This window comes from Canis aureus, chromosome 29 (genome assembly GCF_053574225.1).
Source record: "Canis aureus isolate CA01 chromosome 29, VMU_Caureus_v.1.0, whole genome shotgun sequence".
NCBI classification, from domain to species: domain Eukaryota; kingdom Metazoa; phylum Chordata; class Mammalia; order Carnivora; family Canidae; genus Canis; species Canis aureus.
In genome coordinates, this window is record NC_135639.1 from 24,952,124 (window position 1) to 24,977,262 (window position 25,139).

The following is a 25,139-nucleotide window of genomic DNA, read 5'->3' on the forward strand; positions in this document are numbered from 1 at the left end:
AGCATCTAATGTGTGTGCCCAGCCTTGAGCCAGAAAATGGAAGGAGTAGAGAAGAATGACTAAGGTGTGGTTGGTGTCTTCAAGGAGCTTACAACATCCTGGGAACTCTTTCTCTGGCCCCATCAGGATGGGAAGGGTAGTATTTGGCAGTGATTTAACATGCAAGTGGAAGCGAGGATAAAAACACATGGTAACCACCTGGGAGTGGTTTGTTCTACTGTGGATTGTGAAGACGCTGGCACCACATGTGGTTTCACTTATAGTATCCTGGCTAACTTTAATAAGATATACTGTAATTGCCTTCATGCAGCGAGAAATGAGCCAAAGCCCTTCTTTTTCAAATTATTCCAGGGGACAGAGGATTCCATGACAGCTTGGTACTCTGCATGTCTGCCCACAGATAAGGCTCTAGGAGGGAAATGGGGAGAGCTGCCCCCATGCCCCCAGATGAATCTGGTGAAGGTGGGGAAGAGCAGCATGTCTGGGCTGTGCTGAAGGCAGACTTCTTCATGGGCTCCAGTAGCTCTCAGTGATTACTCTAGACTTCCAGGGGCCTTCTTGCATCAGTAACTTGAAATTTAGGACCATACCAAGCACTCACAACTTTAGGCTGATAGTCAAAAGATGTCAGCGGCCCAGATGAAGCTAACAGATCATGTGAAACCACCTGTTTCCTGCCCATAGGAAGCCAAAGTGGCTAAGTAAATGGTATGAGTTTTAGAATTCTCTTTCATGTATCAGAGACCCAGAGGGCAGGAGAGTAGCTTGGTTAGAGCAGCTGGGAGATGAGCAGTGAGAAGGGGGCCAGTCATTGCTGATGGTGATCAAGCCTCTGGGCTCAGCTGTGATCTCATCAGAGCATCTCCAGGCATCAGGAGGTATGCAGTGGTCAGGTCGGGGCATGGGGAGAGGACCCCTCTTTCTTTTTTTTTTTTAATAAATTTATTTTTTATTGGTGTTCAATTTTTCAACATACAGAATAACACCCAGTGCTCATCCCATCAAGTGCCCACCTCAGTGCCCACCACCCAGTCACCCCCACCCCCCACCCTCCTCCCCTTCTACCACCCCTAGTTCGTTTCCCAGAGTTAGGAGTCTCTCATGTTCTGTCTCCCTTTCTGATATTTCCCACATATTTTTTCTCCTTTCCCCTTTATTCCCTTTCATTATTATTTATATTCCCCAAATGAATGAGACCACATAATGTTTGTCCTTCTCCAATTGACTTATTTCACTCAGCATAATACCCTCCAGTTCCATCCACGTCGAAGCAAATGGTGGGTATTTGTCATTTCTAATGGCTGAGGAATATTCCATTGTATACATAAACCACATCTTCTTTATCCATTCATCTTTCAATGGACACCGAGGCTCCTTCCACACAGTTTGGCTATCGTGGACATTGCTGCTATAAGCATCGGGGTGCAGGCGTCCTGGCGTTTCATTGCATGACCCCTCTTTCTAAGCAGTACTTGCTCTGGGTATACTGATGTTTCCTGGTCCCAGGACACAGATCTCAGAGCAGCCCAAATTTCTTTCTGGTGCTCAGAGCTCAGGGTCAGGCACTGTGATCCAAGATCCTCCACTTATACCTTCTCTGTCTCTTCCCTTGTACAGAGAGCGAAATCCGAGTTCGACTGCAGAGTGCGTCCCCTTCTACCCGATGTAAGTGGTCACTGTCTGTCTGAAAACAAAGGATCCAGGAATCCAGGGTCACTACTACACATGTATGTGCACTCAATCCTAAAACATGTTGAAGGCCTTCTGTGAGAGGGACCCTGGGCAAGGTGCCAGGGTCAGGAGCTGAATAACTCACGCTCCCTGCTGCTAATAGAAAGATAGTAAACCAACCACCCATGACCTGTCAGGGAGCTGAAGAAACAGTGTCCCGTGAAAGGAGCCTGAAGGGTCCATAGGATGAGCTGGTGTGAGATATCTGGGGAACATATGCTCAGACATTGGAGGAATGTTCAGTGTGGCCAAAGGAAAAGGAGCAGGGGGGTACCTGATAGGATACATAAGCTTAGGAAGAGTCAGAAGTAAGTGGAGTATGAGAGTTTGAGAGTTTGTTCTGGTTGTTCTTATTAGAGGGTTATATGACATTTTGAAATGAACCCAACTGATAGGACGGGAGCCAAGTACAAAGAGTAGGAGGACAAAGAGCCAGGTTGGTTAGCCCAGGAATCAGAGACTGGGGCTGGCCCAGACAGCTCCGTGCCCTGGGCCGTGGGGTCTGAGGCTATCTCCCCAGAGCCTTTCCAGGCTGGGCGGGGCTGAGCCAGAGATTGGAGCTTTCAGGGAAGGGGGTGCCTGGGCAGTCCTCCAGCACGTGCTGTGCGCAAACCTGTCCGTCTCTGAGGCACTGCCCTCGTAGGATGTCTCCCTCTTCTACTTGCCACATAGGGAGGCACAGGGAGCTTGTATCCCTCGGTGACCCTGGCTACAATAGTGGCCAAATGGACTTGAACTCACACAAAAGCAGCATACTATTAAGGGATTATGGACCACAAATTCCTCATGACACTGCGAGCACGCAAGGTCAGGGACCTGACATTCAAGGTATCCTGGGAGGGGAAGAGACCACTGTTAAACCATTTCTTTCAAGGGATCTGGTTCTCTCACCACCCTGGATGTAAATCCCCGAGTCCCCCAATCTAGGATGACAGGGTCTTCCAGCCACAGAATTATCCCTGTGGTGCCTGATGAGGTCTAATTAGGAGATATATACTGAGGACCTCCCCGTGGAGGCTCTGTATTTATGAGGCCATTAATATTATGAAGTACCAGGTTGATGAGTGCTATAAATTGATAAAATGCAAAAATTATAAGGCTGACCAAAAATATCCCAGCATGGGAAGCAGATGCCATCCCCCCTCATATTCAGAATACCACTAATGTTCCCCCCGCTGCCACGGGACTCAGAAAGGAATCCTGAGCCTAACGGAAAACGTGGGAATGATTTTGCAGGGACAGAATTGGATGATGTTAAGCGTTTGCTCAAAGGGAGCCGATCAGCAAGTGTGAGTCCCACCCGGAATTCCTCCAACACACTACCCATCCCCAAGAAAGGCACGGTAGAGACCAAAATGGTGACAGCAAGCTCCCAGTCGGGTAAGTCCTGTGGCCCCCACTGCTGTGGAGGGAAGGGAACAAGGCAGCAGATTTGCCCTGGCCCAGGAACTCAGCTGTACCCCAGCAGGCCTTCCAGGTTGCAGGAGAGACCCCGCAGAGTATTAAGCATTCACTCTTCGTGTTGCATGACCATGTGAGCTTCACCCTGTCTGGTCCACCATCCCGTGAGCATGTAGCTGGGCTCTAGATCCGAGAGATTCTCTCCCAGGATATTCTTGACCTCTCTTGGGAATATGTTGGCCTGGGTCCCCAAATGAAGAATCCTGGGGATGACTGTAGTATTTTCATTCATTTATTCAGTGAATATTATGTGCCTCCTCTATGCCAAGTACCAAGCACTGAGGGGAAGCAATAGATGGGGAGACACGGCCACTCGCAGAGGTGAAGGCCTCTGGGGGAAGTCAAGAAGATAACCAGGAGAGCATAGTCAAGTAGGATTGGGGAGCACTCCTAGATCACATGCCTTCCAAGAAAGCTGGGTTCTCTGGGAGGCAGAAAGATGAATAAATATTCATTAAGAAGATGAGTTCTTCATCTCAGAGGGAGATGAAGAAAGAAGCCAGTTGTGCTATGAATTTTTTTTTTCACTGTGAATTTTTCTGTCTTTCACTCCTAGAGGGGAAAAAAAAAAAAAAAAACAAAAAAACAACCCTTGAGATCGTGATCTTTCTCTTACTTAATAAATCTAAAACCAAGCCTCAGGGCGGTTTTTATGACCTGTGGAGCCAACTCTGCTTGTATATGAAGAGGAAGAATTGGCTTCAGATCTGAAGGTGCACCAAAGCCCCCTCCTGGGGGCAGAGTGGCTCTTGGGCCTGGTCAGCACATAGGAATGTTTATGGAGCGCTTAGCCAGGGAAGACTGCCCTTGGTGCAGTGTGGTCTCAGACGGAGGCCTTTTCTAGCTGCGCCTGCCTTGTGTGTGCCTGGAATTCTACGTGGGATTTGCTATTCCCCTGGCATCTGTGAAGGTGGAATCAGCAGCACATAGAGAGCCCACTGGTCCCCACCACACCAGCACACCAGGAGATGGGGAGGGGATCTTGGAAAAATGGGCAGATTCCAGAGCAAAACTGACCTACTTCAAATTTCACCAAGAGCCAGTAAAAATTTCTAATACAGGAGATCAAGTTTTCACCAGCTCCAAGGTTTCAGATGGAAGTGGCCCAACCAGCTTCCCTGGAATGAGGGAGTTTCCGGGTCATGGGAACTTCGGGGCTAAACCCAAGAAAGTGCTGGCAAACCAACCCGAGAGGGTTACCCTAGCACAGAGTGCCGATTTGCCTCTCACTGGGGTGTGGGTGTGCCTCTCTGATTCCAGTGTCTGGCACCTATGATGCCACCATCTTGGATGCCAACCTTCCCTCCCACATGTGGTCTTCCACCTTGCCGGCAGGGTCCTCCATGGGGACCTATCACAACAACGTGACAACCCAGAGCTCATCCCTCCTCAACACCAACGCCTATTCTGCAGGATCAGGTATGTGCTTCCCCTCCTACCTGAACCTCATGCACCTTTGCCTCGAGCTGAATATGACCCCTCTGGTGTTGACCCCTGACCATGGCCTTCCCTGGGGGGCCTTCTGTGGCCTAGCATCCCAAGATTTTTCCGCTGGAACTCCAACTCAGTTCAGTCTCCAAGGTGTTTATTTTGGGGGGTCCCCTATAGGGAGGACTATCTAGCACAATGTATCAGAAGAAAGAACATGAAAGCAGATCTAAAGAACCTAGTTTCACTCCACATGGATACACTGTGACCTTGAGTAAGTCAGCTAACTTCTCTGGGCTTCAGGTGCCTTCTCTACAAAGTGGTGACTAACAAGAGGGGCTTTGGCTGGACCCTGTGTCCACCCGAGGCCACTGCCCTGTGACCATCCCTTGGCTATGACCCAAGGCACACCACAGACCATTTGGTTCTTTGCTACAAGGCAAGAGCTCAAGATTTTCCTAAAACCAGAAATTTAACAAAACCTAAAAATGTAGCCCTGCCATTCCTTCCTTCTATTGCCACCCCCCTCCCCCGTTCTGGACTGGACATCCCTCTCACCAGCCTTCCTCCTCCCCTGCAGTCTTCGGAGTTCCAAATAACATGACGTCAGGCTCTTCCACACTGCACCCCGGGGTCAGCACCTGCTCCTCAGGTCAGTACACGCCAGCTTGTGTTGCCTTTTCCGAAACATTCGCTTAAAAAGTCAGTGATGTAGGCACCTGGGTGGCTCAGTCAGCTGAGCTCCTGCCTTTGGCTCTGGCCCTGATCTCAGGGTCAAGGGATCAAGTCCTGAGTCAGGCTCCCTGCTCAGCAGGGAGTCTCCTTCTCCCTCTGCCTGTCACTACCCACCCCCCATTCTCTTTCTCTCCCTCTCAAATAAATAAATAAAATCTTATAAAGAAGAAGAAGAAAAACTGATGCTCCCTCCTGCTGAGGAAAACAGAATGGTTTCCACATAAATGTCCTTTCTGCCGATGAGCTTGAAGACTTTGCTCGGTGCGCAGAGGGACGCAGAAGCAGGGCCCAGGGGCTGCCTGCCGGTCGCAGGTAGAGCTCGGCCCGTGGCCAGGTCAAAGGCTGAGGGGCCATAGGCCTCACTTACCTGCTTGCCCTGGGCTGGTCCCTTTCTTTTCTGTGAGCCATGGAGAAGTGGAAGCAAAGGGGCTGAGTCAGCGCTCCGGACATTTCTCAGGTAGAAAGTATTGTTATGTGAAAAGGATCTTACTTTAGATCTTTTTATAAATATTGTAGTTGGTTCAGGGCTCAATTTTACTGATTAGTTCCCAAGGCAAAGATGACCATTTTAAAGAAATCTGTATTCACGGTTTTGTTATATAACTGCCTATTATGTAAATGTTACAGCCCACTTTTTTTTTTTTTTTTTTTTTAAGGACTCTGCCTTCTATGTTACTGTGATTAATAAATATAATGCTGTGGGCCATCTTTCTTTTAAAAATTTTTTAAAAAATTTTTTTCCTTTTAAATTTATTTATTCATGATAGTCACACGGAGAGATAGAGAGAGGCAGAGACACAGGCAGAGGGAGAAGCAGGCTCCATGCACCGGGAGCCCGATGTGGGATTCGATCCCAGGTCTCCAGGATTGCGCCCTGGGCCAAAGGCAGGCGCCAAACCGCTGCGCCACCCAGGGATCCCATTTTTTTTTTTTCTTTCATCTTTATTTTCTTGGCTGGTATATCCACAAGTGCGAATGTAGCATTCTCATTTCATACCTCCAATTAACTTGAGCTCCACCAAACCCAGAATACACCAGGTTCATGTTTCATTCCTTCTGCCTTTGTCATTCTGCTTTGCAAAGTCCTGACTCAGGAAGGTGGGCTGATCTTGGATCCATGATCTGTGCCCCAAACACTAGCGAGGATAGAATAAGAAAAGCTGTTGATGGGAGGAATGAGCTTCTACACGTTATTTAAAAACCAACAGCCAGTCTCTGAAATTGTAATGGGGGCTAGGGGAGTTTTTATGTATCTGAGTCTCAAGAAGGAAGTGTTCAAGGGGAAACCAGGGATATTCCAGGTCAGTCCCCTCTGTGTCTGTGTCCTATGCCCACAGTCCCCCACTGTACATCGGGGTACCCTAGGGTGCAAACTGGGACCCCTGGGATATTCTTTTTAAAGTAGGCTCCACACCCAGCATGGAGCCCAACATGGGGCTTGAACTCACCACCCAGAGATCAAGATCTGAGCTGGGACCAAGATTCAGACACTTAACCTACTGAGCCACCCAGGTGCCAGACCCCAGGGATGTTTTTAAAAGTCCTGGGATACAGGGGATCCCTGGTGGCTCAGCAGTTTAGCGCCTGCCTTCGGCCTGGGGCATAGTCCTGGAGTCTCAGGATTGAGTCCCACATTGGGCTCCCTGCATGGAGCCTGCTTCTCCTTCTACTCAGCCCTCCCCACCCCGTCTCTGTCTCTCTCTGTGTCTGTCTCTGTCTCTCATGAGTAAATAAAATCTTTTAAATAAATATATAGAGAGAAAGAAAGAAAGAAAGAAAGAAAGAAAGAAAGAAAGAAAGAAAGAAAGAAAGAAAGAAAGAAAGAAAGAGAGAAAGAAAGAAAAGACCATCCATCCATCCTGGGATACAGAGAAATCTGTCAGACCCTGTGCAAATTAGTGCTCTTGTGTTGTGTGGCCCTAACTACCCAATACTTGGAAGTGCTGGTAGCTTTTGGCCTCTGGTGGGAGATGGGGCGTAAAAAGCTCCCCATGTCACTGAGAAAGCTGGGGAATCTGTCCTGTGCCAAGAACTTTATCGTGGAAATGATTTGTGGGGGGGCCTCCCTCTCCTCCCTCCCCACCCCACACTCACCTGTCGTCCATTGCTTTCACAGTGTTTGGCATGCAGAACAACCTGGCACCCAGCTCGTCCACCCTGTCCCACAGCACGGCCACCGCCTCCACAGGTCTGTAGCCGAGGTGTGGAGCTTCGGCCCAGGGAGGAACGCCCCTTTGCAGCTGTACCTCACAATGTCCCTTTCCAGCAACTGTATTGGAAGGACCCAAATGTCTCAAAAAAAATCAGTCAACCTTTCCCACCAAAGAAATAGCCCCCTATCTCCCAATCTAGAGATGCCAGCCTCTGCATTTGCTGGCTCGGACATGAGAAAAACCACAGGAAAAACCACATTGCTGTGGAGCGTCACCTGTATATTGCTGTCTCACTGCAGTTTCTGGGAGTTCCTTGTCACTGTAAATTGATCATCTTACTGATTTCATGGTGCACCCCCTGTGCACGCCTGGGAAGGGGAGCAGAAGAGATGTGAACCTTTGTCTTTGCCCTCAACTTACTTACTGTCTACTTGGAGTAGAAAGACTACTACACATGAAACAACTGGGCATCCTATAAGACCACAGGAGTCCAGCTATGCAGAGCAGGTGTTAGGGTTATAGAGTTCCGAAGGGGAGGGATCCTAGGAGGCCTTCATGGAGGAGGTGGAGTTATGGAACAGTCCTAAAAGGATGAGGATTAGACCAAAGGAAGTTTCATCTAAACTCATTGCTGTCCCTGTGGCTGGAGAGTTACCTTCATAATTAATAGTCATTTTATTTCTTATTCTTACTGTCCTCTTCCTCTCACCTGTGGAGGCTACCTGGCCGCTAGGGCTGGTCAGGCTGCTTCTAAGTTTCATGGAGTTGCCTTCCCATGCTGGCCCTGCTCACTCAGTGGTTCCTTTCTTGCAGCGTATGGTATGAAGAAAAACCTGCCCCAGAGCCCTGCCGTTGTGAGCACTGGTGTGTCCACCTCTGCAGGTGAGCGCTATCCCCAGCTGCTGAGGGCAGGCCTGTGCGGAGGGAGAAGTGCTCCACAGTGACACCTGCTATATGAGAGGAGATTTGACCCATTGCTGATCTGAGGTCTGCAAATGTGACTCACCCCAAAGGCCTCTCCGTTGCTAAGACAGAGCAAGGATGGATGTGCCCCTGACCCTACCTTGGCTTTCCTGGCCCAGAGTGCCAGGGGTGGGGCAGAGAGCTCCACCTTCTGCACCTGCCTTGGGCCAGGCATTTACCCACCAGTCTCCACCAATATCTGGAAGCCCCCAGCCTGCTCCTGTTACGTGTCACCCAGTGTAAGAACAAGGGAGCCCCTCAGAAGCAGCCACTGCCCCACAAGGACTTTCAATAGGATCTTTATCAACTTATGCTCTCTGCACCCAGTGGGTTCTTTCCTCCATTGCTCTGATCCTGTTGTTTCCTTCCATTCAATAATTAGCTGATTCAAAAACGGTTCACTGAGCACCTGCTTTGTATGAGAGGGACGCTCTTCTTGGTGCCCAGAGTACAGGCACGAACGAGGCAGACTAGAGTCCCAGGCTGCCCACTGCCACAGAGGAGGCAGATAGACCCAGTAGATAAAGTACCCGAAAGGATGACAGGAAATAATACCTGCTGGAAGAAATAGATGGCATGCTAGAGATAGGAGTGTGTGTATGTTAGGCCCCCCAGGAGCCCCACCAGGATGGTAACACTTGAGGCTGAAGGATAGAAATGAACCTGCCACGTTAATTCAAGGAGTGCCTTCCTGGCAAGGGGCCTGTGGCCCTTTCCCTAAAGATCCTGTAACATCCAGGTGGGGAGGCAGCATCATAGGCCTGCCGCCCAAGTGCTTCCGGCATTGACCTCCTGATGGCTACCTGGGCAGGGGAGGGTGCCTTTGGTCCCTAGGATGCTGGGGACCCTCAGAGGTACCCGCTCACCTCTCTCTTCCCCTCTCCCCTCTTTTCTTCCTCCTCCTTCCTCTTTGGCTCATTTCTTCCCTCTCTCCCTTGTCCTTCTCCTCACCGGCTCCTTTCCTTGCCAGCCTGCACCACAAATGTCCAGAATGAGGATCTCTTGCACAAGGACTGTAAATTCCTGATCCTGGAGAAAGACAACACACCAGCCAAGAAGGAGATGGAGCTGCTGATCATGACCAAGGACAGCGGGAAGGTCTTCACTGCCTCCCCCGCCAGCATCGCTGCAAGTACGTGGGGGCCCAGGCTAGGCGGGTTTCAGGAGAAAGGCAGACGGTGTAGGGAACCAAATGTCCTAGCAGGGTGGTTTGAGACCTTTTCATAAAGAAAACCATAGTGACCCCACTCAAATGAAAAACGCCTGCCTGAATGCGATGTTCCAGGTCTGCCTTGAATTAGATAAATATCCAGGAAAATTCTGGCAAAACACTCCCAGAGGGGTCTTGGGGCAATGGGAAGTCTCCTAACCACATACACAGATGTGGGAGATTAACCCAGGAACATGGGGCCCTCTTCCTACCCGGGTGTCCACCCAGGCGTGGCTCTGGGGCCGGCAGGGAGTGAGAGCACAGTACCCTGGATGATCATGGGTGTGCGCACAGCTTCTTTTTCAGATGACACCCTCAAAAAAGAAAAGCAAGCTGCCTACACTGCTGACACCTGCCTGGTATCAGACGCCAATGGTGAGAGGAAATCTGAGCACTGTCCCTCTGACTTCGATCTGTCTGCCTCTCCTTTATTTATCTTCCGAGACCTCGCTGCTCAGACTGTGGCCGCTGGCCCAGCGGTATGGGCACCACCCAGGATTGTGTTAGAAATGCAGAGGGCCGGGCCTAGCCCAGACCCGCTGAGTTAGAGACTGTATTTCTGCAAGCTCCACCGCGGTCTCATGGGTATGTGGTGTGTGCACATGCGCATTACTGCAGCCGACACCTTCCTGGGGTGTGTCTGACATCTACAACATCTTACTCCCTGTCCCATAATTTTCAGAACAGCTAGAAAATGTTTTTGCAAAGCCCTTGCTATCTTTATTTTTTTCTTCCCAAGTATTTGGATTCTCTCCGGGATAACTGCATTTCTTCGCCTGCTCTGAGCCTAAGACTCTCTCCAGATTATTGATTTCAGGGAGGTCAGAAAAGGAAGAGAAAAATTGGGTCCTAGAACATCTTTTCAAAATGCAAATGAAATCCATTACAATCTTTAGCAGGCCTGACTCCGAGAAAATGCTTACTTTGAAGACTTCCATTTTAGGGGTGGCAATGGGGCTGTGGAGACAAAAGACCCCTTTCAGAATCTGATGAAAGCTGTAACCGGTTTTCCCAGAAAACCTCATACATACGCACAAACATTCAGTGGTTGGAGAGTAGGAGGGACTCATGAACTAGCCCTCTGCCCCTCCACCCCAGGTGAGGAACATGTTCAGAGTCCCTGAACCGAGAAATCAAGAGTCTTTTCTCATAAGCACATTTATCGTTTGAAAGCAAATGTCACTCCTAACATGGAACTCCAAGAATGTCTTGGGCTTGAAAGATTTAGGGTCACAAGAGGGTTAGGATGCTGGTTTTCCCCACTATTAATTGCTTGCCAAGCCATGTTTTTATCGATGTAATTGTTGCAAACATCAGATCAGCGTCCACATAAGCGTCCACATCTTGGACAACGTATTTCCCACAAGTTCCGCCCACGGTCAACTCTCAGGCTGCCCTGGGGGCTTCTGTAGTTGAAAAGCTCAGGTCACAACCTGTTCTCGGTCTTTGCCTTCCAGGAGACGTGAAGACTGTGTCCACCAAGGGAAAGGCTGCCTCTGCAGGTGGGTGACAGCAGCAGGTCCTACAGTGACAGGATGAAGGAACAGACTGAGGAAGGGGCACACCTGAGCCACGTACTTCTAAAGCATTTCCTTGCAGGCCTGAAGGACACAGGGGTGGGGGGACAGGCTGGGAGCTGGGATGAGGCTGCAGAAGGAGCTCAGCTCGGGCGGGGGCCGGGCGGGGAGTGCTCCCAGGCCTTGCCTGTACCCTGTGGGCACCATCGCCACTGTCCAGGGTCCAGGGTCTCCCAGCAGTCCGGGAGCTGCTGTTGTGTCTCACAGAACACCCCCTGCCTGGGCTTCAAGGTGCCACTGAGACAATGCACTTCTCCAGCCCTTTATACTTAACTCACTTGCTTCCACAGCCTTGTGAGAGCTTATCAGCCCCTTTTAGCCACTAAAAACACTTTTCACTAAAAAAAGCAAACAAAACAAATACCCAAAATACTTCCTGGCCACACTTGGGTGCTGAGTGTAATTTCAGGCATGCAAGGATTAGGAAGAAGGAACAGTGGGAACAGAGGTGGGGAGGTGGGAATGCTTTGGGTTTGGCCATAATCAGATGCAGGAACTCTTAGCAGATTAGTGGTCATCCCGAAGGCTTTTAAACTCCGTGCTGTGCCGCGTTCTGTGCTACTACCTTATGTACCTTATTTCCTTCATTCAACAACCATCTTGAGAAGTAGGCAATCTTTTAACCACATTTTATAAGGAAGGAAACAGAGGTGAGGGGACCCCCTCTGGGTTGCACAGCCATGTGCTCTTCACCAGCCACGGCCTGGTGTTTTCCTAGGAGTCAGCCTTCTCCTTGATGGAATTATCCGCCCCACCAGCATTCCCTCAGCCCTCTGGGGAGTCCCCAAAAACCAGAGAACTTGGAGGGAAGAGGACAAGAGCCTACCTACTGCATTCACCCTACTCTTCCTTTGTCTTCCACAGAAATGCACAACTACAACCATCGTGGCGGTGGCAGTGGTGGTGGTGGCGGTGGTGGCGGCGGTGGCGGTGGTGGCCCATGGGGAGCAGCGCCAGCCTGGTGCCCCTGTGGCTCCTGCTGCAGCTGGTGGAAGTGGCTACTGGGCCTGTTGCTCACCTGGCTGCTGCTCCTGGGGCTACTCTTTGGCCTCATTGCTCTGGGTATGTGACCGCAGTGGCAGGGCCCCATTGCCCATTCAGAGGGCAGGAGTCAGCATGGCCCAGGTGTGCAGGATTGAGGGGTCAGAGATGATTGGTACAGACCCCTTGTTACTGCAGATGAGCAAGCTGAGGCTCCAAAAGCACCTGGCCAGGGTCCCACGGCTGCTCTGTGGCTGAGCTGGAGTCCCTGTGTGGCTACTAGCCTAGGGCCCCCTGTCTCCCCCAAACAGCCTGTTCAGCAAGCAGTTGGCTGCCCTTCATAATCAAGTCAGGCCTTCTCGTAGCCTTTTTGCTTTTCACCTTTCCCACATCCTGTATGGGTCTCTGTGTGGCCTATTGTACCTGGTCCCAGGGAGAAGGAGGGCCCACGCCATCGCCACCTCCCATGGGAAGACTGACTCCTAGGCCAGGTTTCTTTAGGGCTGGGCTGCCATCTGAGTAGCTGCCCCCTCCCGCCGCTGGCCGTCACAACAGGGGGTCTCTATGTACAGCTTCCAGCACAAAGTCCCCGGGGTGCCATGGTGGGGCTCCTGGAGGCGAGCCCTGTGCAGGGAAGCCCAGCCTGGCTGACCAGCCTCCCATCCACCCCTTACAGCTGAGGAGGTGAGGGCGCTGAAGGCACGGGTGGCAGAGCTGGAGCAGAGCCGGAGCAACGTGCTGCTTTTCAAGGAGGAGATGCAACGGGCCAACAAGGACTGGCTGCAGGGGGAAGCGCCCAGCGTGGAAGCAGGCGGCAAACTAGGGCTTGACGGCCACCAGCAGGAGGAGCTCTGGCTGTTCGTGAGGAACAGGTTGATGGCCGAGCAAGAAAACGGTGAGCACGGCGGCGTGGGGCAGAGCCCAGGCCTGCTGGCTCCCGGGGCTAGGTGCTTGGCATCCCCTCCCACACTGCTCGTGCAGTCCTACCCAGGGGCCTCGGAGGGCGACCAGCACTGCCATCCCATCTGACTGCTGGGAGAACTGCCCCAGATCACACAACTAGCACATCTTAGAGCCTGATTGCTGGTCCCAGCCTCTGTTTCCTCCCCCATGCCTCCATGATGCCCCTCGTGTGAATGTGTGCATGTGCATGTGACACACACGAGATGTGCAGCTAACTCCAGGTTTACCTTCTCTTGTAGGAAATCTCCGAGGAAGCCCTGGCCCTAAAGGTACTGGGTGGTCTGAGCCCCGACCCTGGTCTCCTTTCCTGCCCTTGGAGTGGGTTTTCTGGGTTCAGGTCTTCCAAGTTGAAGGATGAGCAGTGGAAAGAGCTTATGGTATCTGTCAGGAGGGCTGAGGATTGGCTTTATGGTCAAGATATCTTAGAACGAGAAGGGACCTCAGGCATCACTGAAGAGTGGCCCAATGACGTACCCAAATGACACAGTTGGAGACTGAGAGGAACCCATGTCTCATGCCAGCTCACACACAGGACTGCCGTTTGTGGGTCTTCAAACAGTAGAAGAGAATGGCCCCTGGGGTTCTCACCATGTCTCATGATTTTCTTATCTTTCTGATTTTAGGTGACATGGGAAGTCAAGGCCCTAAAGGTAAATCAAACGTGGAGATTTGGACCTAAAATGTTAGTAAGGGTTGGTTTAAGGCAGTCGGCCAGCATGTTTCCTGCACACCAGTCTTCCTGGCCAGCTCTCCTTTGTGTAGGACCTGCAGACCCTTGGGCTTTCAGGGTCAGGGGGCTTAGTGACAGAGCAGGGCTCTGTGTGTCTGGGGCAGCACTGTCCCTTGTCCCTCCTCAAGGTTCTAAGGACTTCCCCAACAAGCATTCCAAAGGCGTCCAGGGCCTGTATCCCCCTCAGCTCCAAAGGGCGGCCCAAGCACCTGCTACTCTACACAATCCTTAGTGAGATTTCTAGATCTGCAGGTTCCTGGTCCCTGCCAGGAATCAGATCCTCTGGGACTGGATCCCTCCCTCCTCTCCTCAGTTTAATTTTGATGACCCAGGTCAGGGACCATCACTGGAGGTGAGCAGCCTGCTCACAGGGGTCTTAGTAGGAGAAGGTTGGAGATGACACCCAACAGTCAGAAATGGGGCTCCTGTGGGGGAATCCAGTAGGGCAACACCACCTGCCTTCAGGGAGTGGGCAGTCCAGCAGGGAGGCAGGACATATTCACAGGAAAAGGTGCCCCACAGTGTGTGTTAGCTGGGGAACTATCATGTGCTAACTTGTGTAACATATGACATATGCTGTAGGAAATTTGTCTATTCCCTCAGAAAAGTGGTTTGATAATCAGTAGGACAAACCCATGGGAGAAAGAGGTTCCCTACCCAATGACCACACAGCAGCACCCCTTGATCTGGCTGAGTGGGGTTTGCAAACTTAAGTGTGTTAGGGGAATTGCCAGAAGATTCTGGGCCCCCTTCCAGAACCTCTGATTTGGCAGGTGTGGTTGGCAGGAGGAGTTGAGGGTTGTGATCAGCCCGGGGTTTCTGAGGCCAGGGGTGCACCTTCTGAGAACCACTGTTCAAGATGACAGGGCTGTCTCTCTGTCCCCAACTTCACCTCCCTTCTCAAGAGATTCCAGGGCAGGAATTGGGGTTTCTCCACTTCCCTTCAGGACTCCCTGCCTCCCACTCCCAGCCTGGGTCACTGCATTGGCCCTTTTCTCTGCGGCTCCAGCTTGCACTGAGGCCACACACCCCTCCTGACCACGCTGGAGATGAGGACTGTTGGTCCTGGAGTCCCTGACTCTCTGGTTGCCATAAAATATAAGGTGTCAAATTGAGTTACAGATAAATGCTTTTTCACTGTAAGCGTGTCCCAAATATTGCAATAAACATGTAGATTTACTCCACATTTATCTGTAGTGCAAACTGAATTTGGCAATCCTACCTGAGTCCTACCAGTGGCTCTTTTAGGTAATGGACACAAGTCCTCTAACTTCTCACTTTTCTCTCTGTCCCCACAGGAGACCGAGGGCTCCCCGGGACTCCAGGTGTGTACGTGTGGCTCCTGTCGCAGGCAGCCCAGCCCTGGCTCCCAGTTCTAAGGGAAACACAGGGCTAAGGTGTTCTTGTGTATCCACAGGCATCCCTGGGGTCTTGGGCCACCCGGGTCCACAAGGACCAAAGGGACAAAAAGGCAGTGTGGGTAAGAACCACTTTTTTCTGTTGTTTTGTTCTTTTATCCATTCATTCACTCATTCAGTCAGTCAGTCAGTCAGTAAACATTTATTAAGTGCCTGCTGTGTGCCAGACTCTGTTTTAGGAGTTGGAGAGACTTTGGTGAGCAAAACAGAAACCCCTGCTTATCTTTGAGTTGGGGAGAAAGACAAAAGACATGACAAATAGATGAAGTGCAGAGCAGGGTGGGAGGTGGCTCCTGAAATGGGAAAGACTGACCCGGGCGGGTGCTAGGAGTGCAGAAGGGGTACATTTAAATACTGCTGTCAGGGAAGGCCTCACTGAGAAGCGGCCATTTGAACAGACTTGAAGAGGGTTGGGGAGCCAGGCATGGGAGACGTGGGGGGAACACTGCAGGCAGAGGGAGCAGCCACAGGCCCTGGGGCACAGGAGGAAGGGGAGGCCTGGCTGGAGCTCCAGAAGACTCGGTGGAGGAGCAGTAGGCCTCTTGATCCTGTGGGGCCTTGGAGGCTGTGGTAACACTTCAGCTTTTACTCCCAGTGAGTGAAGAAACCATTCACAGATTTGGGGCAGAAGTAGGGTGTGATCCACTTGCATTTTCTAAGGGTCACTCTAGCGTCTGGGTTGAGCCTGGGCTATAGGGGGAGGGAGAAGCCGGGAGACCAGCGTGGGGGCTCCAGGCAGGAGATGTGTCAGCCGGATGCTACCGATGGAGCCCTCAGCCTCGGCATCGGGTCCTAACCCTGAGATGCCTGTTCCTTTCTTTAGGAGAACCAGGCATGGAGGGACCCATGGGCCAGAGAGGGCGAGAAGGCCCCATGGGACCTCGTGGTGAACCAGGGCCTCCTGGATTTGGAGAGAAAGGGGACAGAGGTAAGAGGCTTGTCCTTCACCGGGAGTGTGAGCCGCATCCATGCTTCCTTCTTAAGGTCCTTCTTCCTCCTTCCTTTCGCTCACCTTTGCTGAGCATCTACCTCAGGCCTGCTCTAATGAGGGGATGTGGGCTGGGCTGTGGGCTCAGGTCTGAAGCTAAGAACCCTGCAGTGCTTGGAATCGACAAAGAACACGGTCACGGGGAAAGCAGGTCTTCCCTGGTGGGCAGCGCAGAGTCAGGCTGAGGTGAGGAGCTCAGGGCAGAGCAGGGCTGAGGGCAGAGCAGAGTGTAGGTCCTGAGCCTCTCATGGCTGGAAGGAGGCAGGGGAGAAGACACAGGCCCAGCCCTGGCGGAGGCAGGGAAGACTCTACAACTAGATTCTTAACTGTGAGTCTGCTTTTATCAGGGGGAGCCAAGCACAGACACCAGAAGTGCTCGCAATGCCAAAAGATCATGGGCAAGAAGCTTTGTTTTTAGCTTCACTTTCCTTTAAAAATATTGGTCAACCAGGCAACAAATATGGAGTACTGACTGGGTGCCACCGCATGGAATAGAAAGGCTCTGTGGGTAGAAACTGAAGGTGTTTTGCAGATTCGTGGCCTCGAGGAGGATCAAATGGATCAGAGATCACCAGCAGGTTGGGGAGTGTCTCCCAAAATGACACTGCCCAGCCTGCTGGAAACCAAACTGAGGGCCTTCTCATGTCTCCCCAGGGGCTGCTGGTGAACCCGGTGTTCAGGGCCCACCTGGCGTCCCAGGATCTGTGGGTCCCAAAGGTGAGTCAGGTGCCAGGACAGTAACCAGATTTGCCACATCCGGGACCAGGATGGGTCACAGAGGGCCAGGTGCTGGGATCCCAGCAGCACTGACCTACTGCCCCAGGCCTGTGCAGGGACAGTGGGCCCAAAGAGCGTTCCCCCCCCCCCCAACACACACACCAAGGAGTCCCTGGGGGTCAGAACTGGGGCTGTATTTTTGGCTTCATGGTAGATTTGGGACCATGTTTCCATTGCTCTTCAGTGGCCCTGTTACGTGGCCCCTGAGCGAGTGGATGGGTCCGAAAGTCTGAAGCCAGACAACTACCTCACCTGACTGGTGCCCAGAAGCGCTCGCTCAAAAGCAACATGTCTGGACAACTCAGGGTGAAGGGGGCCTGCCTGGCACCCGTCTGGCCAACTCTCCTCCCTGCTGCTGCTCAGGCCCAGATGTTTGCCTCTGACTGCCAAGGAGCAGGGGTCTCTGGATCCCACACCTGCAGCTACCTCCCTCAGGAGAACTTTGCACTGGGGTCACTCTCTCACCCACTGGCTTGGGGTCCCCTGGGAGTGAGCCCCCACCTGCCCTTCACCACAGGCTCGGACATCCCTGGCCTGTGCCCTGCCCCTGATAGCAGCTGTCTTGTCATCCTTCTCAGGTTCTGGCGGTTCTCCAGGCCCACGGGGTCCCCCAGGTCAGTATGCTGTGGCAGGTGCTGTTTCTGGGGAAAAGACAGGGATGCTAAAGGGAAAAAACCTATAAAGTGAGGCTTCCAGAGACCCAAAACTTCCATCCACTGGGTACCCAGTGGTTCCCAGATCCCCATCCTGCTGCACCTGAGCAGAGTCCCTCTCAGTGGGCCAGAGCCCTTCTGCTGTTGTGGGAATCTCGAGCTGCAGCCACCATGTCTGCCCGGGTCCCACAGGGTGTCCTCATACCCAGGCCTGGTAACATGAGCCAGAAGCTGGCCCGGGACGATGTAGCAGGGACATGGGGAGGAGTCTGTGGAGAACAGCCCTTGTTACCTCAGGGTGTGTGCACACCTGTGTGCATGCCAGTCCGTGCCCCATGTTCTTGTCCATCAGCCCCAGAGCACGAGACACTCAGCTCTCTGCATGGCTTCCTTTGTTTGCAGGCCCTATGGGTCCACAAGGGCTCCGAGGTGAAGTTGGACTCCCTGGTATCAAAGGTAAGCTTGGGAGAGGGTTTGGGAGGAAGGAGAGGTTACTCTATAGATGCCACTCACTGAAGGAGGGGGTCTGGGGGACAGGGAGGGTCTGGTGGACGCGACCAATAGCCTTAGCAGGTTGACAGGTATGTGAGCAGAGGGCAGGTCAGGATGGCGGGAGAGCCTGTCTACACACACACTGTCCTCCCCTGGGTGTCCTCCTTGCCAGGGCTCTTTACACAGAGTTGTCCATTACCTTTCCAGGTGACAAAGGACCTCTGGGATCACCAGGACCCAAAGGTACGTTGCTGCTGCTCAGACATCCCCATTGTTGCCTGACTCTGAGGAACCCCAATAGGACTCCTGCCTCAGAGTCTGGGGTATATCTGAGAGCTCATTCTAGCCCAGCCCCTCAGCTAGGGAAATTAAGACAGGAAGAGGGGAAACAGGGCTATGTCACAGCCCTAGAGCCGGGTGGTTCACAGTGTGGCCAGGACACAGTGTTGAGACACGCACCCTCTAGTCTGGTTCTCCTTGCACCCATGGCACCCACTTAAGTGACAGCAGGGGCTGGGGTCAGTTTGCGGGTGGGCCTTGACCCAGGGAGGGGGGAGCATGCGTGCTCCTCAGCTTCTCCAGCGTCCAGTTCCTGCCAACATCCTGCGGACCACAGCTTGCGGGCACAGTGAGAAGTGTTCACAGCCAGGGGTCTCTCGCTGAGTGAGAGTTTTCCTGGCTCCTGGACTGGCGCTTCCTGCCACCCCATCCTGCCCCATGTTCGTTTCAGGTGACCAGGGTGAGAAAGGACCCCGAGGCCTCACAGGTCAGTCCCACACAGGCGTCCGTGGCGATCCATTAGACTTCGCGTAAATCCACTAGGCCCTGGAGGTGGAGAGAAGTACAGAAATGTGAGACAGAATCTGTCTAAAAACCACCCAAAAACCTGTAATCTAGAAAAATAGAAAAAAAAAAAAAAAAACCACTACAAGATAAAATAAGAGTGAATGGCGTATAAGCCAGCATCAAAACGTATGTATAGTCCAGACGGTAAATGTTTGGAACAGAAAAGGGAGCATCTGATTGTCTTGGATTATTTTGGGGGAATCCAGTTGGGAAAACTAAGCCCTTCCCAAAGTAGCAGAGCTTTGGCACTAGTGGTAAGCCTCTCGTCCGCTTAACCTCCTGCCAACTTGAGTGACTAAAAAAGGAAAATGGCATCCAGAGGGGATCAGTGCTTTGGCTCGAAGGGGCAGCTCTGTGGTGCCAAGAAGGAAGATTGAGCCCTGACGTGGCTCTGGGCCTGCCCTCGCCGGGGACCCTGACCATAGATGCTAAGCAGAGGCTGTGTCCTGACCTCTGTTTGTCATCAGGCTCCTCGGGTTGGGCAGGTGGCAGGTTGGGGGTGGCGGGAGGGAGGGGCGTCCTAATAGGCACGAGGCACGCGTGTCTTGGAAGCCTCCAGTCAGCTAGCCTGTTTCCTTTGCAGGTGAGCCGGGCTTGAGAGGCTTGCCTGGTGCCGTGGGCGAGCCGGGAGCTAAAGGAGCAGTAGGTGAGTGTCCCAAAGGAATGGATGCGGCGGGTGGTCCTGGCGGGAGAGCCCAGAGCCTGCGTCTGGAGCTGCCTCTCCTGCCCTCCAATCTGCGGGCCTCCGGCAGAGGGTCTGTCTACAGGCCATTTCTGGGTCTGGCAGTTGTCTCTGGGTCTCTCACTGCTGGGGGGTTGGTGGCGCATCCATGCCAGTCCCTGCCTCTGAGTCACTTGGGCCCCTGGGGAGGACAGATAAGTATGGAGGTCCTTTGGAACCCCCAGTATTCCAGGCCCAGCCCTGGTACTCCAGAGCTGCTGTCACAGCCACATCCAGGGGTTGGCTATTTTGCTGCTCTTAGCAAGGTGTCTGTCAACCAGGACGTGGAAGCTGACCACGGACCCTCCAAGTGTCAAGCATTTAGCACCAAGTCCCTAAAAGGGTTTAAGTTCCACCGATGGGGTTGTGGTATGTTCACTTTCTCATTCGTTTAACAGAGTGAGGAAGCCCCGAATGTATACAGGACGCCGTGTGCGCCAAGTAAGATGCTTTACCTCCTGCAAGGGGAGATAAAGTGTGCCACGGGGACACAGCAGGGAGAGCTCCCTTCCCACTAGAAGGATGAAGGAGGGTGCATTTCATATGGGCTTAGAAAGTAAGGACGATTTCATCATGGTCAGTTTAGAACATTTCATGCAGAGACAACATGAGGGAGGAAAGAAAAAGGGGTGGAGGAGTGAGACGTGGTCCCAGAAGGACACCACCTTGGACTTAGGTTAGCAAAATGCCCAGAGCAGAGGAGATGAGAGCTTGAAGGACCCTGACTCAACAAGACAAACACAGATGGAGCTTCTGGTGTGTGCGGAGTCGCCCCGTAGGCCCTAGGGATGCAATGGGGAGTTGCCGGCCTGTTCATTCTCTGCAGGAAAACACACATTCCTGGTTTAGGGGAAGAGGCCAGGGAGAAAGTGGCATCCAGAGGGGATCACAAAGACAGGGCTTCTTCCATGGTTGGCGGCTCTGGGAGGGGCCGCACGGGCTCCCATCTGGGAGGCAGCCTGGAGAAGCTGCAGAGCATCCCAGAAATAGCTGCTGGGATAACTGAGGAGCTGTGGTTCTGCTTTCCTAGGACCTGCTGGCCCTGATGGACACCAAGGCCCAAGAGGTGCGTCCCTGCCCTCCTCTCTTCACTCTCACTGCCCTGCCCTGCCCTGCCCAGCCCTGCCCAGCCCAGCCCTGCCCTGCCCTGCCCATGTCCCAGCAGGCAGGGCCCAGTCCTCTGAATCATCACGCCAGCAGGGCATGCACCATGTGGAACCCCGGGAGGCCCAGGTCTTATTTCCCTCCTTTCCACCTGCCAGCAAGTTACTCAGTAAAATCTCAAGAAGCCATAGGCTCAGCTGTGCTGGCTGGTTCAGCTTTCCTAACAGGAAAACCTTTCCATGTGGGTCATGCTCTCTCTAGGTGAACAAGGTCTAACCGGGATGCCTGGAACCCGTGGCCCACCAGGGCCTTCTGGAGACCCAGGAAAGCCAGGTAACAGAGTGGGAAGAGGGAGCCACAGCCGTGTGTGTGTGTGTGTGTGTGTGTGTGTGTCTGTGTGCGCGGGTGCGCGTGCGCGTGCATGCGAGGAGGATGCATGCAGGTGAATGCACATGCCTTCTCACCTGCTGCCAGGTGACAGCTGGCTTGTGCTGTGTACAGTGACTGTAGGTTCTGACACCGTTCAGTCACCAACTCTGGCAATTTGGAAGAGAGAGATTGACAGTTAATTAACAAGGACTTCTAGAAAGGAGCAAGGAATCTCTTAACAGTTGCAGAGTTTGGGACACCTGGGTGGCTCAATGGCTGAGCGTCTGCCTTTGGCCCAGGTCGTGATCCCAGGGTCCTGGATTGAGTCCCACATCGGGCTCCCTGCAGGGAACCTGCTTCTCCCTCTGCCTGTGTCTCTGCCTCTCTCTGTGTGTCTCTCATGAATAAATAAATAAAATCTTTTTAAAAATTAGTTGCAGAGCTTAAGGCCATTTCCATGCCTTGTTCCTCTGATCCCATCCCCTCCGTCTGTCTGTCTGTCTGTTTCCCCTCTGGCCATCCCAGGACCCTCACCAGATACCCGCCAGTCTGAGAGGAGAGGCCACTTTTAGGGTTCCCACTCAAGGCGCAACAGGAGCAAGATCCGCAGAGCTCCAGGAGGGCAGAGGGCAGCAAGCCAAGGCAGCTGCAGGGGCAGGGCTGCATTTATTGAGGGGCCTGCCTGGAACAGGGGAGCCTCCTGGCTCCTCTGGCAGGTGCCCAGACAGGAAGCACCAAGGGAGGGAGCCTTGGGGGTGGGGGCAGCACTGGGGTCCGTGAGTGGAGGAGCTCGCTGGGTTCCTGGCTCTCAGACGCCGAAGGGTGTGATCCGGGTCAGGCCAGGAACCTTGGCCTGACAGTCATGGTCATGTCACTGCGAAGTGCAAAGAACTGCTCTTCGTCCTGTCCTGGGAGGGCCCTGGAGTTGCTCTCCTGCGGCTCAGGGCACGGCCCCTCCACCCCTCACCTCTCTCTGTTCTCCTTCCTGTAGGTTTCACAGGACCACAAGGACCTCAGGGTGAGTCACCGGGTCCCTCCGCATCCAGATCCCCCTGCCTGGTCTCCCGCTTCCAGCTTGTGGGAAATGCCTCTCCAGTCCCCTTGAGTTTCCCCTGCTCCTGTACACGCCGCCCTACCCACCAACCCACCCGCGCAAAAACTGGTTCAGGTTCTTTCCCTGTGAGTGTTAAGAAACCCCTTAGGAAGGAAAAATACAAAACAATCTAGAAAGCCGTTCTGGAGAAACATGGTTAAATCGTATGCCGATTCTGTATGCCTTGGGGTACAGGAACCCCGAGAGGAAGCTCCAGGCACAGGAGTTGCACTGGCCCCCAGAGGCCTCGTGTCCCCCTGGCAGGGTCACCCCGTGCAAGGGCCCGATCACCCTGGGACAGCTTCAGGGGCCGAGTTGGCCCTACAGTGGCACTGGGGTTTACCCATTTGGATTTGAGAAGTTGTCACCATGCCCAGCCCCAGCTCCTAAAGGAAATTTAGGGAACGATGCAAAATGAGATCAAACAGCAGGTCTCCCCGCAAAGTTGAGTGCACAGGGTCCGCCTTCAAATGCTCAGCAGACAAAATTGCCAGATGGGAAGCAGCCCTGGCCCCTGCTCACCTACCCTGCTGGGGAGGGTGGGGACCGGGGCGGCTCCCCAGGCTACAGGGGCTCATCATTCAGGCCGGCTGGCATCCTCCAAAGCCGAGTCCGCAGGCCTTTGCCTCCCTCAAGCCTGGTGGTTGCCCCATTTCCCAGAGAGGGAGAAGGGCTCAGTGAGAGCCCTGAGGGGCCCCCAGGCTACAGCAGAAGGCACAGCCCGGGGTCTGCAGTTTCAGTGGGCACTGGGGACTGTGCCCAGTGAGGGAGCGGGGTTCCTGCCAGAGGGGTCTGGGATTGCTGGGCTTTAATCATCCCGACTGACTTGTTTTTAATCCCATTAGGACTTCCTGGTACCCCTGGCCGACCAGGAGCTAAAGGCAAGTGATTTTCCAAATCAGATGTTCCTCCTTTTTACTAGCTTTTGCAGGAGGGGAGAGCCCGGCAGGAGGGAGCCCCTCTCTGGCCAGAATCTGGATCAACAGTGGCATCTAGTGGCATCAGCAGAAGGCTGTGAGGCTGGGGAGCCAGGGTTTTGTTCTGACCCATTGAGCCCTGAATCCTCAAGCCCCCACCCCCCCAAGTCCTGCACCTCACTGTACACCAGATGTCTCCAGGCCACCGCTGAAGGAGGATCGGGAAGGGTGCTCCCTCTCAGAGCCTTTCCGCCTCCTGGCTTGCCTCTAAAATATCCCTGTTCATGCTCCGTCTCCCTGGCTTAGCCCTGGTCCTCCATCAGGTGACCCTTCCCTGGGACAGGACCACCCTCAACTTTCTCATTCCCGCAGCCCTCAGTGTGCCTGGGCACCCCACAAAGTTTTCTAGCTGAGACTTTTCCGCAGTCAGGGAGGAGCACCTCAGATGAGCTCTAGGAGAGGAATCCTCTGCAGGGCTCTGCCCGGGGCCCATGTGGTACCCCTGCTGTCCTGCTCTGCTCCTCCAACCCCAATTGGACTGTTGTCCAATTCTGCACCCCCTGGATACCAACCCTGAGCCAGTCCAGGGTCAGACAGTGCTCAGCGATAGTCTTTTGCTTCTGTCCCTGTGACTCTGTTCCCAAATCCTGACATTCCATGGAGCTGTGCCATCCTGAGCAGTCACAATTCTCTGGAGGAGACTCTAGGAATGAAATTACTACTTTCCAGAAACTATCTCCAATGACTGGTTGGGCCAGGGAGTTCTTTTGGGACAAGTCAATATAATTCCAACATAATAACAGCTGAGTTCCTACATCCTGGCAGACAAACCTCTGGAGCCATGGATCTGTTCATGGATTGATAGAGCACTGTAAGAAGGGACGCCCTGAGGATCCCAGATAGCCTGTCCTTCTCAAGGGTCTGTGACTTGCTATCCCAGAGGGATTTCAGAGCCCCCTCTGGACAGTGTGCACAGGAGGCAAATGTCTCCCCTAACCCTGGGTGGTGTTCCAACAAAACAAACACCAGTGCTTTCTCCTCTTGACTTGACCCCAGGGACTGGCGGATAGCAAGCAGAGACCACCCTCTACTTCCTCCAAGGGGGATCATCGTCTCCATCACGGTGTGGTGATGGGCTTGCCCACAGACCCTGGGAAATGACAGAAGAGGCCCCTGAGGGACCCCAGGGGTGGGCTCTTCTGTCCTCCACCCTACTCGCTCAGTTCCCTGGGGTCTGTGCATTTCCAGGCTCTAGAGATGCTTCATGGGGGCAGTGTCCAGGGTCCATAAGTTTGGGAAAGCATGAACCCGAATCCCCTTGTTGGAAGCCCTCTGCCCACGTTTGCATTTTGGACCCTCTCAGACACAGGCAGGAAGGAAATCTGCCAACCTCTGGGTGACTCCGGTGCTCCCGCACTTAGCAGCCACAGCTCCCCTTTCTCCTCTTGCACGCCCCGACTTCCGTCCCAGGAGTCTGTGTCCTGAGGGGCATTCTGGGGACCAGGCTCTACACCCCCAGGCTCAGGCCTCTGTCCTCTGTCCTCTTGGGGCTCTTCCATCTGAGGCAGTTCCCAGCAAGAGCCTGAGAGGCCCAGCGTGGGAGTGGGGATGACTCTCAGTCAGCCTCCTTCTGGCCTGGCGGGAAGGGAGACCCTCCCACGTCCTCTCTCTCCTCTCTCTCTGAGTCCCAGCTGCTTCCAAGGACTAATGTGGGCCAGGAAGCTCGTTGTGGCCTCAGGGTCTCCGGCAGAGATTGGTGCTTAATGCATCCTACATGCTCCCCGTGGTTCATTAACACGCCTTTAGCCCAGGGGTTGGAGGCACAGGAG

At 53.3% G+C, this 25,139-nt stretch overlaps 1 protein-coding gene across 2 annotated transcripts in view; it reads left to right on the forward strand.

The window, feature by feature from the left end:
* The window catches only part of COL17A1 (collagen type XVII alpha 1 chain), a 52,023-nt gene that overhangs the window by 15,032 nt on the left and 11,852 nt on the right, over positions 1–25,139 (forward strand). For both annotated transcript variants that reach the window (XM_077877750.1, XM_077877749.1), the window contains 26 exons: positions 1,618–1,665; positions 2,968–3,111; positions 4,453–4,611; positions 5,201–5,272; positions 7,472–7,543; positions 8,322–8,390; positions 9,442–9,603; positions 9,976–10,056; positions 11,139–11,183; positions 12,123–12,320; positions 12,916–13,134; positions 13,442–13,471; positions 13,826–13,852; positions 15,231–15,257; positions 15,350–15,412; positions 16,174–16,278; positions 16,993–17,055; positions 17,694–17,729; positions 18,171–18,224; positions 18,468–18,503; positions 18,991–19,026; positions 19,690–19,752; positions 20,858–20,893; positions 21,193–21,264; positions 22,292–22,318; positions 23,239–23,274. In XM_077877750.1, coding sequence (XP_077733876.1) covers positions 1,618–1,665; positions 2,968–3,111; positions 4,453–4,611; positions 5,201–5,272; positions 7,472–7,543; positions 8,322–8,390; positions 9,442–9,603; positions 9,976–10,056; positions 11,139–11,183; positions 12,123–12,320; positions 12,916–13,134; positions 13,442–13,471; positions 13,826–13,852; positions 15,231–15,257; positions 15,350–15,412; positions 16,174–16,278; positions 16,993–17,055; positions 17,694–17,729; positions 18,171–18,224; positions 18,468–18,503; positions 18,991–19,026; positions 19,690–19,752; positions 20,858–20,893; positions 21,193–21,264; positions 22,292–22,318; positions 23,239–23,274 — 1,980 coding nt within the window. The remainder of the gene's footprint in view (positions 1–1,617; positions 1,666–2,967; positions 3,112–4,452; positions 4,612–5,200; positions 5,273–7,471; positions 7,544–8,321; positions 8,391–9,441; positions 9,604–9,975; positions 10,057–11,138; positions 11,184–12,122; positions 12,321–12,915; positions 13,135–13,441; positions 13,472–13,825; positions 13,853–15,230; positions 15,258–15,349; positions 15,413–16,173; positions 16,279–16,992; positions 17,056–17,693; positions 17,730–18,170; positions 18,225–18,467; positions 18,504–18,990; positions 19,027–19,689; positions 19,753–20,857; positions 20,894–21,192; positions 21,265–22,291; positions 22,319–23,238; positions 23,275–25,139) is intronic.